Consider the following 16766-nt stretch of genomic DNA (forward strand, 5'->3'; position numbering starts at 1 on the left):
TCTTGCATAACAGTGGTAATATCATGTGCAGTGGAAAAAGGTATACTTCATAATATCAGATTGCAGTATACTCTTCTCTGTGAAGTAAAAAGGAAGGAGGCTGCCATGAAATTTTTTCGGAATGGCGGCTGTTTTTTTTTTCTTTATAGTAGTAATAAGGGGTCAGTTGATTGTATCATCTAGTCATTCTCATAACTGGATTGATGCAAAATGGGTAGAAAATCTGGTGGGTCTGACTCATTCATGTTTCACAATGGGACATTCTGTCTTGCTGTTGAGATAACAGAATCATAATGAAAATGTTGGAATTCAACAAATGGAATGAACACATTCGTCAAAGGTCTTATTATTTGACCTCAAGTAGTCAAGCAGATTTTCTCTAAAGAAATAAGTATATATATATATATATATATATATATATATATATATATATACACACACACACACACACATATATATATATATATATATATATATATATATATATATATAGGTATATATATATATACACACACACACATTTTGTATATATATATATATATATATATATATATATATAAATATCTGTGTATGTATGTATATATATATATATATATATATGTATATATATGTATATATATATATATATATATATATATATATATATATGAAACAGGAAATAAAAGATCTATTGTCCGTCCTCTTCTTGGCTAAATTGTGAACAATAACCAGAAAATCATCTATGTAAGAAATTTTTGACTTCATTTTCAAATATGGGCTGGAACCAAACAAGAAACCAAAACTAGCAATACCACTGGTTCAGGGTGCCAGGTCCAGAGAAGCACGCAGATAGAGCTTTAACGCAATTTTATTTCAAAACACCAAAAAAGCGTTTTCGCTACTGCTCAAACAGTAGCTTCATCAGAAATACAAAAACATTGGCGCCAAAGTCCGTTTAAAAGTTTTAGTCCTACATGACGTCACCATTCAGAACGAGGACTTGCGCATTCCATTTAGGCTTATTTAAAAATTCGAATATGTTAAGTACAAAACCATATACAAAACCAACATCTAGAATATAAAAATACCTTAATTTAAAAGCAAAAAGCAGAATACTCCAGGACACACACCTAAAATTGCAGCATATACACAAATTGCATAACAAATGTTGAATTAATCGTATCGTACCTCCAAATGTTAAAGTAGTACTTTAACTAGCCTAACTATTTACCTCCTAAATTAACTCTACATGTTTGTAGTGTTTGGGAAGTAAATAAAAATTCTGTGCTAGACAATGGTAATAATAATATCCTAAAAAAATACTATAAAACTGAACTAAGTAAGTTCCCTTTCTGTGTTCACCTGGCACCCTGAACCAGTGGTATCGCTCATTTTCAAATATTATAGAAGACCTTGTGACAAGTTAAGGGCTCAATTGGCTTTATAAATTATTCATTATGTTGCACACGTCTCTGATGCTGCAAAATTTGGTAGCACCATTTTACTATGACATGAGCTACTTGAATTTGTGATGTTCATGACAAAGAGTAGGGGAGTTTACACAGTCGTCTGTGCAGATTGCCTTTTATCAGTATAAATACCTCCTTTTTCTCCTCAAATGGTCCATAAACTCAGCATTATATTCCTGAACAACAAAAGTAATGGCAAAAATGTAAAGGGATATGCACATAAAATTCAAAGATTAGAATAAATGGGTGTTTATCAATTATGTCAGCAAACAAGTTTAAGCATGGTATTTAATATTGGTGGGAAACAGAACTGTGAAAGGATGAGATGGATAATGATATCTTCATCTGAGTTATCAGTATCTGGCACTAGGGTTTTGCTTGCCTCTTTGCTAATGTCACTTTTCAGCCGCAGCTGCTGTAATTTAATGATATAACTCTACCTAAAATGGGACTATAGTTTTTATATGAAGTCAGTCTTCACCTCATAGACCCATGATGCACTGTTTGATTCTGACCTCAGGTTATTGGCTAGGCTTAAAATTGCCCTTCAGGGCAGTTAGCCTCATGTGGCTCTATGAATCTATATGCAAATATGTGCTTATTTTACATAGTTTTATTTATTAATCTTATTAATAATTTCAGAACTAGTTACAGTTGCATAAACTATTAAAGCAGAATTCTACTCCAAAACTGCAAAAACTGCATTTTTCATGATTTCTTTTATTTGTGTTTTATTGAACGGGTTAGACTCACCAAACCACTGATCTCTTTTCAGTGGAGACATGGGGTGGTATGCATACTGATTAGGGGAAATGTCATTATTCTTATTATTCTGTATTATAATAATTTGCTTATAACAATGCATCAGAATTGTTATATGACATTTTAATTTGGTACACAACCAAATGGCTGTAATGAAGACTATCATACAGATGAAGTTTTTTTTCAATCTGTTGCCCTTGTTTTCACAGTGCACATTGCGTCTTCACCCCTGAAATAATCAAGACATAAGTTAGTTGCTTTCTTCTGCATTTAGCTATAGTGAGAGTGCTGTGAGTCACTGACTTCTTAGATTATTTTGGAAACTGCATCTTTGTTTGTTTCTGAATTATTCTGATTTCTACTAACAGTAAGCCACTTGAAAAGACAGCCATGCTCAAAACAAATATTTCCTCTTGACATAGTGTATTTTACTTCCTACAGAATGATATCCATACTTCCACATATTTAAAAAGATTGACTTAGCAATTTATTCTCCTCTGTGGCATTTCTGTCTTAGTCAGCTTCTTCAGTGCTCATCTTTTGATGTCTGAATGAAATCTCATGATGCTTTCTTTAGTAATTTATTTCACTTGATTTTGCATCAGTTCATTTAAAACATTTGATTGCTTCTTGACAGTGAAAATAGACACAGCAGTTTATTTGTAACTGACTTTTATATAGTTTACCTCCAAGGGAGGCATAAAACTATCCAGGCTAAAATTTCCCAGATTGTTTTTTATTGAGTACAGTCATTAATACACACATTACTTTCCTCCCCCGGCCATGCACCTGTTGAGCAGTTTGTAGTCTGAATATGAAGAACCATGATTAGCTATGTTCTCAGTTATTTCATTGTAATTCTGCAAACGGCTTTTACAGATTGTGTAACTTATAAGTAGAAAACAAATAAGAAAAAGTCATTGCAAATCAGACAGCAACACTTTTACTGTGGGTTCATAAATTTAGCACTATTTCTCACTACTTCCATTCTAAGTAAATATAACTGTACTCTGACAGAAGAGGCTAGAGTTAATTGATCTCATCACCTTTGCTGCCAGAGCACATTATGTGCAACAAGTAGCTTTCCAAGAAAACAAGATGATGTCAAGATGTCTGCCTCCATGAGGTTGTTCAAGGTTAGAAAAAAGAAATTTAAAAAATAACTACTTATTGTGCTGCAGAAACAGTTTGTGTAGAACTTCAAGACAAGATATTTTTTGTTTAGTGTCTGCCAGTCTAGCATTTGTATATCAATGTTCTCCATACAAAATATGTAAATTATAGGGTGCTTTTAATTATTCAGCGGTGTAGTTCCTGTGCAATTTTCGTCCATTCCTCCATATTCTTACTTAAAAGTTCCCATGCAAGTTTAGATGCTTAGTTCATTTATCTCAAAACTGTGCTTCAAAGAGCCGTTAAGGTAGAAGACAGGCTAATTGTCATTTTTCATACCATCTTTAATTCTGTAACATTTCATGGATAAAGGCCACACTTTAAAGTAGTGTAGCTGGCTATGTCATGCAGACTGATGCAGTTTGTTTCAGAAGAGGTGAAAGATTTGAACAGGAAGAAAGGTGGTGGGACCTTCATGACTTATTCTAGGGAAAATGGCAATGAAAAAAATGAATTGTATTGAAAGGTTTCTGGACACTCTAGAATATTTTATAGGAAGACAAATAACTAAGTTAACTACATTAATGAGATGAAATCCCTTTTAAGTCTTTGTACTAAGTATATGCAAAGATACACTATTTCAAAGTCTATTGATTCTACTCTATGTAGACCTATAGTTTTGCAAAATAAGAATAAAAGATGGTTCTTCTATTTTTACTGTGTCTTCTGAAGATAAATATTGTATTGTTATTAAGGACTGCAGGAGTGAAATTATATGTAATGTGAAGCAACCATTGTTAGCAATTGGCAGTTATATATCCATTACCTCAGCACTCACCATGATGTAGTAAAAATTAATGACCATGGGAAATGAGTTAAGAGCTAGTGCTTTAAAGAAAGGAGTGCAAGAAAAAGTGGAAGACAGAAAAGATGGACCAGGCTGAGAAAAATACTGGTTGGCTAACAAAGAAGTAAAGAGGGCAGTTACAATAGTAAAGAACGATGCATCAGAGGCACTGTGTTGGCTTCAGGGAAGTGACTCCGCAGTTAGCACAAAAACTCAAGGCAAAGACAGAAAGGTAAAGAAGATAGTCATCAGACACCCTTCTAAAGATATGCCAGCAACATCTTGCTCACCAAATCCGCTGGACATTGGGGAAGATGGAAAGGGTAATTCTAGCATTTTCTGAATGAAGAAAACCTTACAAAAGCTGTACTGCCCCAGACACAACTTACAATGAAAGAAGAAGAAGAGGATCCCACCCTAGATGAAGTAAGAACAGCACTAAGGAAAGGGAACTCAGGGGAAAGCAGCAGGCTCAGATGAGTTCATGGTAGATATGATCACAGTGTTGGCTGAGTTAGTGGAGAAATGGCAGTACTCATAGCTGTATGGAGAGAAAGGTGTATCCTTGGTGACAGGAGAATAAGCATATTAGTGTCATTGTACAAGAACTAAGGGGTCATTCATAACTGTGAGGAGAACAGAGGTATCAAACTTCTGTCAAATTGCATAAGTTCTGAGATGGTGATCCATAGGTTCATAAGTAAGTATTAGGCTAGCTGCCCTTGTAGATGATTTTAAGCCTACCCAATTTCTCTTAGTAAGAATCAAACTTTGTACCTATTTTCTGTAAGGTAGACACCTTAACCATTGCATCAACCCCTTCTGGTAAAAAATGACACAAGATTCATAGGTAAGTACTAGGCTAGCTTACCTTTTCAGGTCATTTTTAGACTATACAATTTCTCTCCAATGTTGAGAATCAAACCCTGTATCTTGTGTCTGTGAGGTAAATACCTTAAATATTACATCACCCTCCTGAAAAATATTAATTGATTATAGCATCCAAACTCTTAGCCTTGTATTCATCAATGAACTATGAGTTTATCAGTTTGCAGACTATTACAAGGATAGCCAATAACCAGATCTCAGACTCAGTCCATGTATCTTCTATCTTTGAGGTAACGACCTTAATCATTATGTCAACCCCACCTCCAGTGATAAATGAATACACAGAGTAGTAGAAAGAAAGATGGGAGGTGAGCAGTTTGGGTTCCTGTCTGGGTGTAGCAGAACTGACCCAATGTTTGCACTGAGCCAGATAGCTGAGAAGACACTAGAGATGAATAAAAGTGTCCAACTGGTCATTCCTAGGCTTGGAAAAAGCATTTGACAAGTTCATAAGAAAGCTGATTTGGGCAGTTTTGCAAAGGTTCAAAGTCTCAGAAAAATTGTTAGAATTAATGCAGGCTATATACAAGGACACAATGCCTTAAGTACAAATGGTTTTCAGACTCACAGAGAGGATCCAAATGGGAGAGAGTATGCATCAGTGTTCACCTGTGAGACCACTGCTGTTCATCCTACATATGAACTACATTAGGAAACTAGGAAGAAGAGACAGATCAACAAAGTTGCTATATGCAGACAATGTGGCATTACAGGCAAACTTTGAGCAAGAACTTTAATAAAGGATAGGGGAATGGAATACAAACCTGAAGGTACATAGGATGAAACTTAGTACAGATAAGACAGTTGTAATGGCTGCAAATGGAGGAAGTCAAAAGAAGTTGAAACTTGAGATAAAAGGGAAACTGTGAAACAGGATAACAGCTTCACGTACCTGGGAGGGGTGGTTGAGGAGTAGGGAAGACTTGGCTGCAACAAACTGGCACAGAGCATCGGGGTAGAGTATTACAGAAGAATGCCAAACCAGATGACAAGTTAAGTGTACAAGACAGTGGCATGACCAGTACTTTTGTATGGTACAGAAAACTTGGCAGTGAAGTCAGAGCAGTTGAGGAAGCTATAGGCGATGGAGATGAAGTGCCTGAGATAGATGGTAGGATGCACACTGTGGGACAAATAAAGAAATGATTACATCAGAGCAGCGGCCGAAGTAGCTCCAATTGCAGAGAAGGTAAAGCTGTTCAGATTACTGTGGAAAGGGCACATGTGCAGGAAAGCAGAAGACAATCTGATGAAGAAGGTTTGGGGCAGACAGGATAAGGGAAAGAGGAAACAAGGGCATCCAGCAAAGAAATGGATGAATTGCATAAGAGAAGACCTGGGGGACTCAAGCATGACTGTTGAAAAAGGTAGGAGAATAGCATTGAAATGAGAGAGATTGTGACAGTTGATGCAACACCCTGACCCCATGTTGAATAATTGGAAAAGGGGGGTTATTGATGAAGTTGCTTATGAGCTAGTCCTTTAAATACATCAGAAATATCTACAGCATCTTACCTCATATTATACAATATGAAAATAAAAAGATGAATGACTAATTTACTATAATCGGTAGCAGTGGATATACAGTAAATTAAGTCAAGGCCACTAACGACTGATTTTATTTATATATATATATATATATATATATATATATATATATATATATATATATATATATATCTTCTGGTTATGGTTTTCTTCCTTCATTTTTGTTAGTCATGAAACATACTGTATTTGTATTCTGTTCCTGACCCGTTTTAGAAAGTTATAAGGAACACAATTTTAACATGTAAATTTAAAGCAAAACCATGTGATAAACTGAAAACATAAAAGCATACTATAACCTCGCACTTTCAATACATCACTGAGAAATATCCTTATAATTTACATACTTAATTTTGAAACCAGTGTATGTTGCTATATTAATTTACATACTTACTACATTTGTATTGCCTGCTTTCTCCACTGTAAAGTCTGCTTGCTGGTAGGTGATAAAGTATAGCTGCTGATTCATTTCAGCTCTCTAACATTAATCCCATGGTGACTGGTTAACTAAAGCACTGGCTGTCACGAAATGAGGATAATCAATTCATCACAGAGATAAATACCAAATGTTACTACTGTAGTACATGTATATACCAGTTGCATCTGAGAAATGATGAAACATGATTTTTTAAAACTCATTATATGAGAAAGGAGTAAATCAATATGCTTCAACCAATTGACTGTGCTTTTTTGAAAAGAAGAGCGTCAGTGTCACAACAAAATCTCAAGCAGCATATAATAAAATCTAATAAAAAATAAAATGACAGTGTGCAGAGCCCTTTGACACAAACACTTACAGTGCAGACGTGCATTGACAGTACCCATCTCCTTGCAGAGAGCCAACTCCATTCAGAGACCTCCTTCTTCACTCTTGGATCACACCTCCCTACCAGTGTATTCTATTGGCCACCATCTCCACCTGTAAGTGAATGTACACTTCTAACTACATTCCCTCCATATGTGTGCAATCTAAGTATTTGTCCTCCTTCAGCTGTACCTGAGCCTATGTGTGTTCTCTGTGCCCAGAATCCTCTTCCGCATTACTTGTTGGTCTGCAGTGCCAGCCAACAACTCAGACTTATCAGTGTTCGGAGTGCACAGTTCTCCCAATCCCTTTTTAGTGAGTGATGTAGACTCCCTACTCCAGTCCTCCTAATGGAATAGTGAATACACCTACACCTGTATTACCAGCCAGGTATCCTTCAGTATGTTCCACATACTCAGCATATTTCCCTGTTAGTATGCTAGTAACCTGTATAATAGGATCTATCCATTAATCATAATTCACTGGCACTGTGTAAGATGATCAGTCTAATGTGCAAAGCTGGTCAGCATCCACACTGCTACCCTAACGGGGTCCACTTGTACTCTTCTCCTGTTGGATCCCACCTCCCTACCCCCATATTCTGTAGTAGATATTCTTGCACTACACACTGTTTTTCATTCATTTCATTAGTTCCATAAATGTCTTGAACCATCATATATAATGTATATTATATATATATATATATATATATATATATATATATATATATATATATATATATGGGTCTACTTAATTCTGCCAAATTTTCACATAACCGAAAATCAAAAGAACAAGATGAGAAGAGCGAAATCGCACAACACTGAACCTTTAAATTACTGAAATTCAGAACAACAAAAGACCAGCTGCTCCAAGTCAACACAAAAATCTAACTTTTGTTACATTTTTTCAGGCCTCCACCCACACACCCCCTGCAAATTATACACACACAGATGTATATATATATATATATATATATATATATATATATATACACACACACACACACACACACACACACACACACACCAAAGCTGAGATCGCACTACAGTGAGGAAAAGAGTAAATTTCTCGATCATCACTGTACCATGATCTCCATTCAAAAGCTCCGAGTGGTGTGTGACATGTGCAGCTGATGTTTCGTTGATCTGAATTTCGGCAATGTAAAGATTCAGTGTTGAGCAATTTCGCTCTTCTTGCCTCGATCTTTTAATTTTCGGTTATGCAAAAATTTGGTATAGTGAAGTAGACCCAAATATAAGCCATTCCAACTATGAGAGTTGCTGTGTGTGTGTGTGTGTGTGTGTGTGTGTGTGTGTGTGTGTGTGTGTGTGTGTGTGTGTGTGTGTGTGTGCCCTACGCTCTCTCTCTCTCTATATATATATATAAATATATGTATGCTATATGTAGTTATGCATGCACACACATGCACGTATATGTTTATATGTTGTTTGCACCAATATGATACATATGTCCTCAGATGGAAGCACAAAGAGGTCACTTTCGAAGTCACCATCTCCCCCAACCCCTCCTGTGGTACGGTCAAACATAAAACTTCTTCAGAGCTGATTACAACCTCCTGAGGGAAGGTATAAACAGCTTCACAGCCCCCTCCCCCTCTGTAGGAACTGGCACAAATGTCCAAACCTACACCAAAGTACTATACGAGCATTTATATAGCTGCATGGAATCAGGAATACCTTACAGGACAAAATCCTCCTCCTCAAGGAAGAGCAACCCTGTCTGTTGGACAGCTGCAATAAATAAACTCTATAATAAAAGGAAAAAATTGCTTTCCAGGACCAAGAAGGAGCAGGTTCCTAATTGGAAGCAATATCTTCTTAGCTTGAACAAGCAAATAAGAGCACTAGTGAAGCCCTCCAAAGCAAACTCCGAGTCCAAACTGGCCATATCTACTAAAGACATTCATAAGGCCTTCTTCATATATGTCCGCAATCTCAAAGGAAGCACTCAGGTCTGCTCAGAACTAGTGGTCAAGGATACCACATACAGAAACGCTATACATATACCCAACTTACTGGCAGACAGGTTCAGGGAAAACCTCACCCCTCTGTCCCTCCATCAGTAAATCAGGACATCCCCACTACTTGTCCCCCCTCCCCTTATCTCTAGGGAGCAAGTCATCACTGCCAACTCAAAGGCAAACAATACAGCCTCCATGGGACCCGATAACATCCCAGGCTGCATCCTACATGAACTCAGGCAGGAACTTGCTGCATTATTAGGTGCCCTATTCAACCAAAGCCTGAGTATTGGCTTTGTCCTAGCTGAGTGGAGGACAGCCACTGTCATGCCTTTGCACAAAGGTGGTGCGTCCACAGATCCAGGTAATTATAGACCCATCTGCCTAACTAACCATATTTGCAAGGCCATGGAACAGATTATCATGGACTTCATTAACAAGGACATTGGCAACCTCCAAACACTCAATCCCACACAGTTTAGTTTCATCAAGGGGAGGTCATGCTTGTTAAATTTGGTCGACTTCTTTAAAACAGTCACCAAAGCCATGGATGAGGGGAAGTCAGTGTATTACCTTGACTTGGCCAAAGCCTTCGATGCTGTTCCCCACTAAGGTATAGTAGATAAACTCTCTCAACTAGGCATCAATCCTTATGTTACCAGATGGGTAGCAAACTGGCTGACTGATAGAACCCACCTAGTCAGAATTGGGGAAGCCACCTCAAGCAGTAGACCCATAATGAGTGGTGTACCTCAGAGATTGGTCTTGCAGCCTCTGTTGTTTAAGATATACATTTCTGAGATGCATGCCAAAACCAGTGAGCAGTGGCTGACCAAGTTTGCAGATGACTGCAAGATGGGCACTGTCATCAATCCCCCTAGTGATGTGAACATCCTTCAAGAGGATCTCACCCAAACAAATGACTTGTGCCAGAAACATGGCCTCAAACTGAATGCCAAAAAATGCATCATCATCCCCTTTGGGGAGAGTGATGTCCCCACAAATTATCACATTAATAACAAGGTCCTAAGCACAGACTAAGTTGTAAGGGACTTGGGTTGATAGCAAACTAACTTTTGAACACCATATTGCCTCCATTGTACAGAAAGCTTTGTACATGGCCCACCTTATTAAGAAGGGTATCTTATCCAGGGACAAGGAAGTCATAACATCCCTGTATTCTTTCCTTATAAGACCCTTTATTGAGTACAATACCTCTTTAGGCATGTACCTCACAAATCACATGGAGCAGCTGGAGAAACTACAGAGGTTTCTCAACAGGAGAATCCAGGGTCTCAAACATCTACCCTACACAGATAGGCTAAAAGCCCTGTCCCTCTACTCAGTCTCATACAGACCCCTCAGAGGTGACCTCTGTCTGGCATACAAAGCAATCTCAAACCCCACCTTGATGAAACTGCTGCATATCTGCAAGTCAAGCTCCACTCAAGTAACCCGCACTCATGACCTCAGCCTGGTCTGTGACATCGATAGGACTTGCTGGTGGGTCAGATTTGTGTCCCAGAGACTCCGCCTTCTGTGGGATAGATTCCCTCTCCATGTCAAGCACACGACCTCATTAAACGTTTTTAAGAGCAACCTGGATAACTGGATGGGGAACAGAAAATACACCCCTGAGATTCCACCTGTGTCCCTGCTGGACAAGGACATCAGGTGACAAGGGCATCAGGTGCTGACTTATAGGTTTATAGGTTAGTACTAAGCTAACTGCCCTTGCAAGCCATTTTAAGCCTAGACAATTATCCATTGTGAGACTCAAACCCTGCACCTTGTGTTTGTAAGGCAAACACCTTAACCATTAGGCCACCCTGCCAACCCGTTGGAACACGGGCTGATTCTTGGCTAGGCTTGTAAGGGCCTCAGGGCCAATAGTCTAGTAATTTCCTATGATCCTATAAGTAGAGATATAAATGAATGTCAGGAGGAAAAATTAAGCTTAATACATGTAATTTTAATAATAAGATAAAGAAGGATAATGGAGAATTAATATGACAGAATGGATTGAAACACATAGAGACAATATTCCTTTACTATGATTTTATTAATAAGAGATAAGGAAGGTTAATGGAATATTAATATTATATAATGTTATACACTGAGACAATATTCCATAAATGTGGGTTTGGTATTGCTGCAATTCATCATCAAGGTACACCAAAGCATCATTAAATGGTGCCATGATTAGCACTCTTCTTTGGAACTCCATTATCTGGAGTTCAGCTCTAGTTGTTGGGTACTGTTTGAGTCAAGATTTTATCATTTTTTTCTGTATTTGTGTGGGTTTTATATAGGCATTTCTGTTTCCTCCAAGAATATGCTCCTTAAATTGCTAGTGTATGAATCTTTCCTTCCTTGATGTCCCCTGTAATTGACACGGTTGCTCAGAAGAACCGATTAATATGAAATAAATGACAAATGTCTTATTTATGAAAAGTGCAAAATTAAATAACTGAAGTAACCGCCCTTTCATAAAAGCCACCATGTTGATGTGCACCCCACAGATTGTATTACAACTTCTACATCAGTGTATTTTATTTCTTGGAGGTGGGGGGCTGCAGGAGTCTGTGCCCTGCCATTTCATTTGTCTTAGCTTTATAATGTTTAAAATGTGGACCTTCACAGTACTGAATTTACGTGCCTTCATGCTTTGGCATTATGAAGATACAGAAGTAAAATAAACGATTTCTGTTGAAATGGACTTTTACATGAAACATGAAGGTAAACCATGTCCACATATGATCTTTTCCGTTTTGGTACTTACTGCTCCTTAAATTACATTTTATGGCACTCTTTAGCCTGATTTTTGTTACTTAAATATTTATTTGCTAGTTTTCAGCACTTCCATGATGTCTGCTTTGATGCTTTCATACTTCTGGGGACTGGCTACAGTATGAGGTCAAGGATAGGTACTGTTTCTTATTTAACTGTTTTTTTCTTCCCTCTTCATTCTGCTGATTGCCTTAGATATTTGATAGTCTAATGGCACTAGATTCAGTGGAGCACATTGTACAAATTCCATCCAACATTTTATGTCATGATCCCAGACTCAGTGTAATAAGTACCTAAGTGGTAGGTGGAGACAGTTTTGTGTGTGTGTGTGTGTGTGTGTGTGTGTGTGTGTGTGTGTGTGTGTGTGTGTCTGGCTGGCTGTATGACTCTGTCACCTTCTATCACCTTTCTATCTCTATTAAATGCTAGGCTTATTCCCATTGTAGTATTAGTTATGATACATTATTGGATAACCTGAAAATCCAAGAATAAAGGTTAGTCATTACACTGAAAATTAACCTTTATCTGCCTGTCTATTAGGATTTTGACAGAGGGACACACCAGTTAGTGTTGTTGCTTCACAGTCCTTAGTTTTCCAGTTCCTTCCTTTGGTGGATGCTTCCTGTGGAAATTCTGCAGATCTTTCCTGTGTTTTCTTGCATTTTTGCAGGCGCTGCTGTTTCCTCGTATATCCTAAAGGTATACCATAAGTAAATTACTGATCCTTCAAATTACCAGTAGATATTTGCACTATGCATGGGTGACTGTGTGTTTGTCGTTCATGTGATGGACTATTATACTATCTAGGATTAGCTTCTTTTCCTTCTTGCACCCATTGAGTGCCAAGGTAGGCTCTGCCCCGTGACTCTTTAAGGAATTAAATGGGTAATTGGATAGTGAATGAATAAGTGATTGTATGTTAGAGATAGATATTAGTGTGCTATAGGGATTATGACCAAAACAGTTTTAGAAAACATATTTATGCAGAAGCATGTGACAAAGTAACAAAGAAGAAGGGCGTAGTACTCTCAGACGCAAGAATATGCATCAACCCTAAACAAAACTAGATTATGTATGTGTTTCGATACTGTAAGATCCCATCTGGGGTATTTTATGCAGGTCAATAAACCTCCATTGTATTAGGAAATAGGGTGGATGATATGTGTAAGAGGTCATTGGAAGTGCTGTAGGATCCTTACTCATTGCAGTACAAAAATTTAACAAGATTATTTCAGTCGTAGAGAAAAGAGTTTAAAGGACATGTGAGATGAACATTCAAGTGCTTTGAAGAATCTATAATAGGTCATACAGATACACTTCTTAAAAAATACATGAGAACAAGATGACACAATATGAAAACACAACATGGAAAGCTCAAATGATATATAATAAACTGTTTTTAAACAGAAAGGGTTGTGATGACTTAAACTGTCTAACTGAAGTCAGGTGATATCAAATATGGAGACAGAATTCATGAAAACATATGTCAATTATTATGATAGCTAAAAAATGAAGTTTATTAAGTAGGAATTCTAGCTTAGCCAGAAAGCAATGAAATAGGTAGATTGGGTGCATTTATTAGTTCAGACAGTCCATATCTGCTTTTAAAATCCATGTTCTGTGTTCATAGACTATATGAGAAGACAAACATAATATGAAACACCATAAATGTTTTGGAAACTTTATAAAATAAATAGTTGCCAAGTTCAACACATTGTACTGGGCAGGGCATTGTATTATTATTATTTTTTTTAATATCTAGAAATGTACCAATCTCAATTGATACAGTACTGACACAACTGAATCAGTTGTCCTTGCCCTTGTAGAAGTAGGTGATGGCATCCATATTGATAGGGTATAAGACTGCTCAAAGGATGTGCTCCTAAAGTGACACACATTCAGGTTTGCATTGCTCAGCATGTTCACATTATCATTTATTATCATTGGTTTAAAATGAATCAGAATTTATTTTAATTTCTTGCAATTACTTAAATATGTAGTTTCTTTTTATTTCTTGCAGACTCTGAAAATGGAGAAGAAGAGGCAGTTGAGCCTCAGATTCCTCAGGAACAGGGACCCCAAGAGCAGAGACTACCAGCAGGTAAGCATTTCCATGATTATGTCATACCCATGATCTCCAGGTAGAGAATGAATATTATTGAAAACAAATTAGCACTGAAAGAATGAGTAAAATGCTTCACTGCATCAGTCAACCCCAACCATTTTTCTGAAATTTGAAAGCCATTTCTCTTTTACCAAAATATTGCCAGCAGAATTTGTGTTGAATCAAAAGTGAATTTCTGAATTTTTTCTCAAGTTCCAAAATATATTTTGTAATAAATGATGAAATGAGTTTGAACAGTTTAATTTTCACAGAATTTTAACAAAGGGAATCCATGTTTATTTTAACCACCAAAAGTTTAGCTATTAACATTATATAACCATCATTCTCAGAATTAGGACAGCTTTGTGTGATTTCATAAAATTGTGTCCTATTGGAATTAAATTCTGTTCAGCATTATTTGCCTCTTAAGACTTTAATGAATAATTTTGTAGTTATATTAACACTAAATGCAGTCATTTCTTGTATATGAGGCCCAACATAGTTGTAGGAGGCCAGCACAGTTGTTACAATTTACGAAAAAAGTGATGCATATTAGCCCAGCTATCTGGTTCATCAAGTTGTTCTGTCATCATTGGCATTTCTTGTTTGCTAATATCTTGCTGAAGGCATATGAAAACCCAGGCTGAAACCTCAACATAGAAAACTGGGATAGACACTGTATTCATCCATGCTACATGCTAGTGAATGAAGAGTATATTGCACTGCATATAATCCTAAGCACATAGTTGGATGTGTTCTGACTGTAAGCAATATTTATTAACTTCCAATTAGTGAAGGAAAATAGTTTCACTTTATGTTTGTCATTTTAGCAAACATTATGTTCAAGAAGCTTAGAGATCTCAGGGTGTAAGCATCTCCCCTCACTCAGTTCTATGCACTTTCATTCACAGTGAGAACATTGCAGCTTCAACTTACAGACAGCCTTTAGATCCCAGTCATCAGGCCCCTGGGTGGCTGTCACCCATTCTCATCAAAATGGCTTTGCCAGTTTAATAAAATGGATATTTCTGTTTCCATATGATATACTAATTTGGTCAATTATTTGTGTATCAAAACCATAATAAGCACTTAACTTTTCCTCTTGGTCTCAGCTGTATTCCTCAACTCCAGTACATCTGTTATATCCTTTATCTCCTGAATTTTGATGGTACGCTCATTTTCAGTTGTGATTGATTACTTTCTTTGCCACCATCACTAGCTAATACAGGGAAACCTATCCTAATCTGGACAAATTTTGTTTTGCAGAGTTTACCCCACAAACATCACAGATTTGGTTAATGTTACCTTACAATAAAATATGCTATTTAATGCAGAAAGTATATTAGCCCATGTGCCACTCACCTCCCTATTGTAATTCAGAAACCCATGATCGCATGTCCAGAAATTATGAAAAAGGATGGATGTTCAAATCCAACCTCTGATCCATCTTCCATCACTTAAGAGTTTTGATCCTATGCTCAGGCTCCTTCCTTTACCCATAACAACCTGCAAAGCCCAACATTACCTCAGATCTCATTTGCTGCTTATTAGAGATAGACAGTGATCTCCTTGCTCAGGTGTGGGTGAAAACTCGTAAGAGAATTTTTCTTTGCTGACACTTTTCTCCTGTACCACTTCCTTTGGTTACACAGTACTTATTATCTAAATTCCATACCTCCTCTATTATTGTTGTTTTATATAAGACATTATGAGGATTTCTATTTCTCATGTGTGTCAGTGAGTCTTGGTGCCATCTTTCTAATTAAAAAAAAAAAAAAAAACTTTATCTTCATATTCTGTTCTGTACTTTTGGTAACTGTCTTCTTGTGTGTTTCTCTCTTTTTATGACATTTTCAGTTATGATTTATAAACCAGGTTTTAAAAAACTATGTAGCCCACAGCCACAAAATACCCAACTAGGATGCAGACTCAGAATGTGTATATTGCTATGGGGCTGCTTGGGTGAACAGTGTGCCATGTGCACAGCCTTTGGTACCCATGTAGTAGTGCAGAGAAAAAAACAAACTTTTTCTCAAGGGACTTCCCCCTGCCCCTGCAGGAGAATTGTCTAAATCTTATCACGCTGATAATGGAGCTTCCCCAGCTTCTAAAAGGTCTATGGCAAAATCTACAGGGAACAAAGTCACTGGGCCTAAGGAGAAGACTAAGAATCAAGAAAGTGATTTCCAGCTCATTCTTCATTATTTCTCTTGCTTCCTCAGCTTTGGATTCTAAATCCTCCAAGTTTTCAGATTCAGTGCTTTTCTTCAAGCTGATCTTCATTGGATCCAAGACATCTCCTCTCCTGGAGACACATTTTTCACTGGAGCCAGTTTTTCCTCAGCTCCAATCAAACTTTCATCAGGAAAGGATTAGTCATTGGTATCAATACCTCCTTCCACCCCTTCATCCCTGCAGTCAGTTTGGTCAAACTGGAGCCTTTCCAAAGCAGATGTGGAACGCATGATGTTGAAATTTCTAAG

At 37.2% G+C, this 16766-nt stretch overlaps 1 protein-coding gene across 2 annotated transcripts in view; it reads left to right on the top strand.

Annotated features, from left to right (window-relative positions):
* The window catches only part of SPEG (striated muscle enriched protein kinase), a 2687905-nt gene that overhangs the window by 870673 nt on the left and 1800466 nt on the right, over nt 1–16766 (top strand). For both annotated transcript variants that reach the window (XM_044075871.1, XM_044075873.1), the window contains one exon: nt 14200–14280. In XM_044075871.1, coding sequence (XP_043931806.1) covers nt 14200–14280 — 81 coding nt within the window. The remainder of the gene's footprint in view (nt 1–14199; nt 14281–16766) is intronic.

The sequence above is a fragment of the Protopterus annectens genome, chromosome 6.part1, assembly GCF_019279795.1.
Source record: "Protopterus annectens isolate FY-2018-M chromosome 6.part1, PAN1.0, whole genome shotgun sequence".
NCBI lineage: Eukaryota > Metazoa > Chordata > Ceratodontiformes > Protopteridae > Protopterus > Protopterus annectens.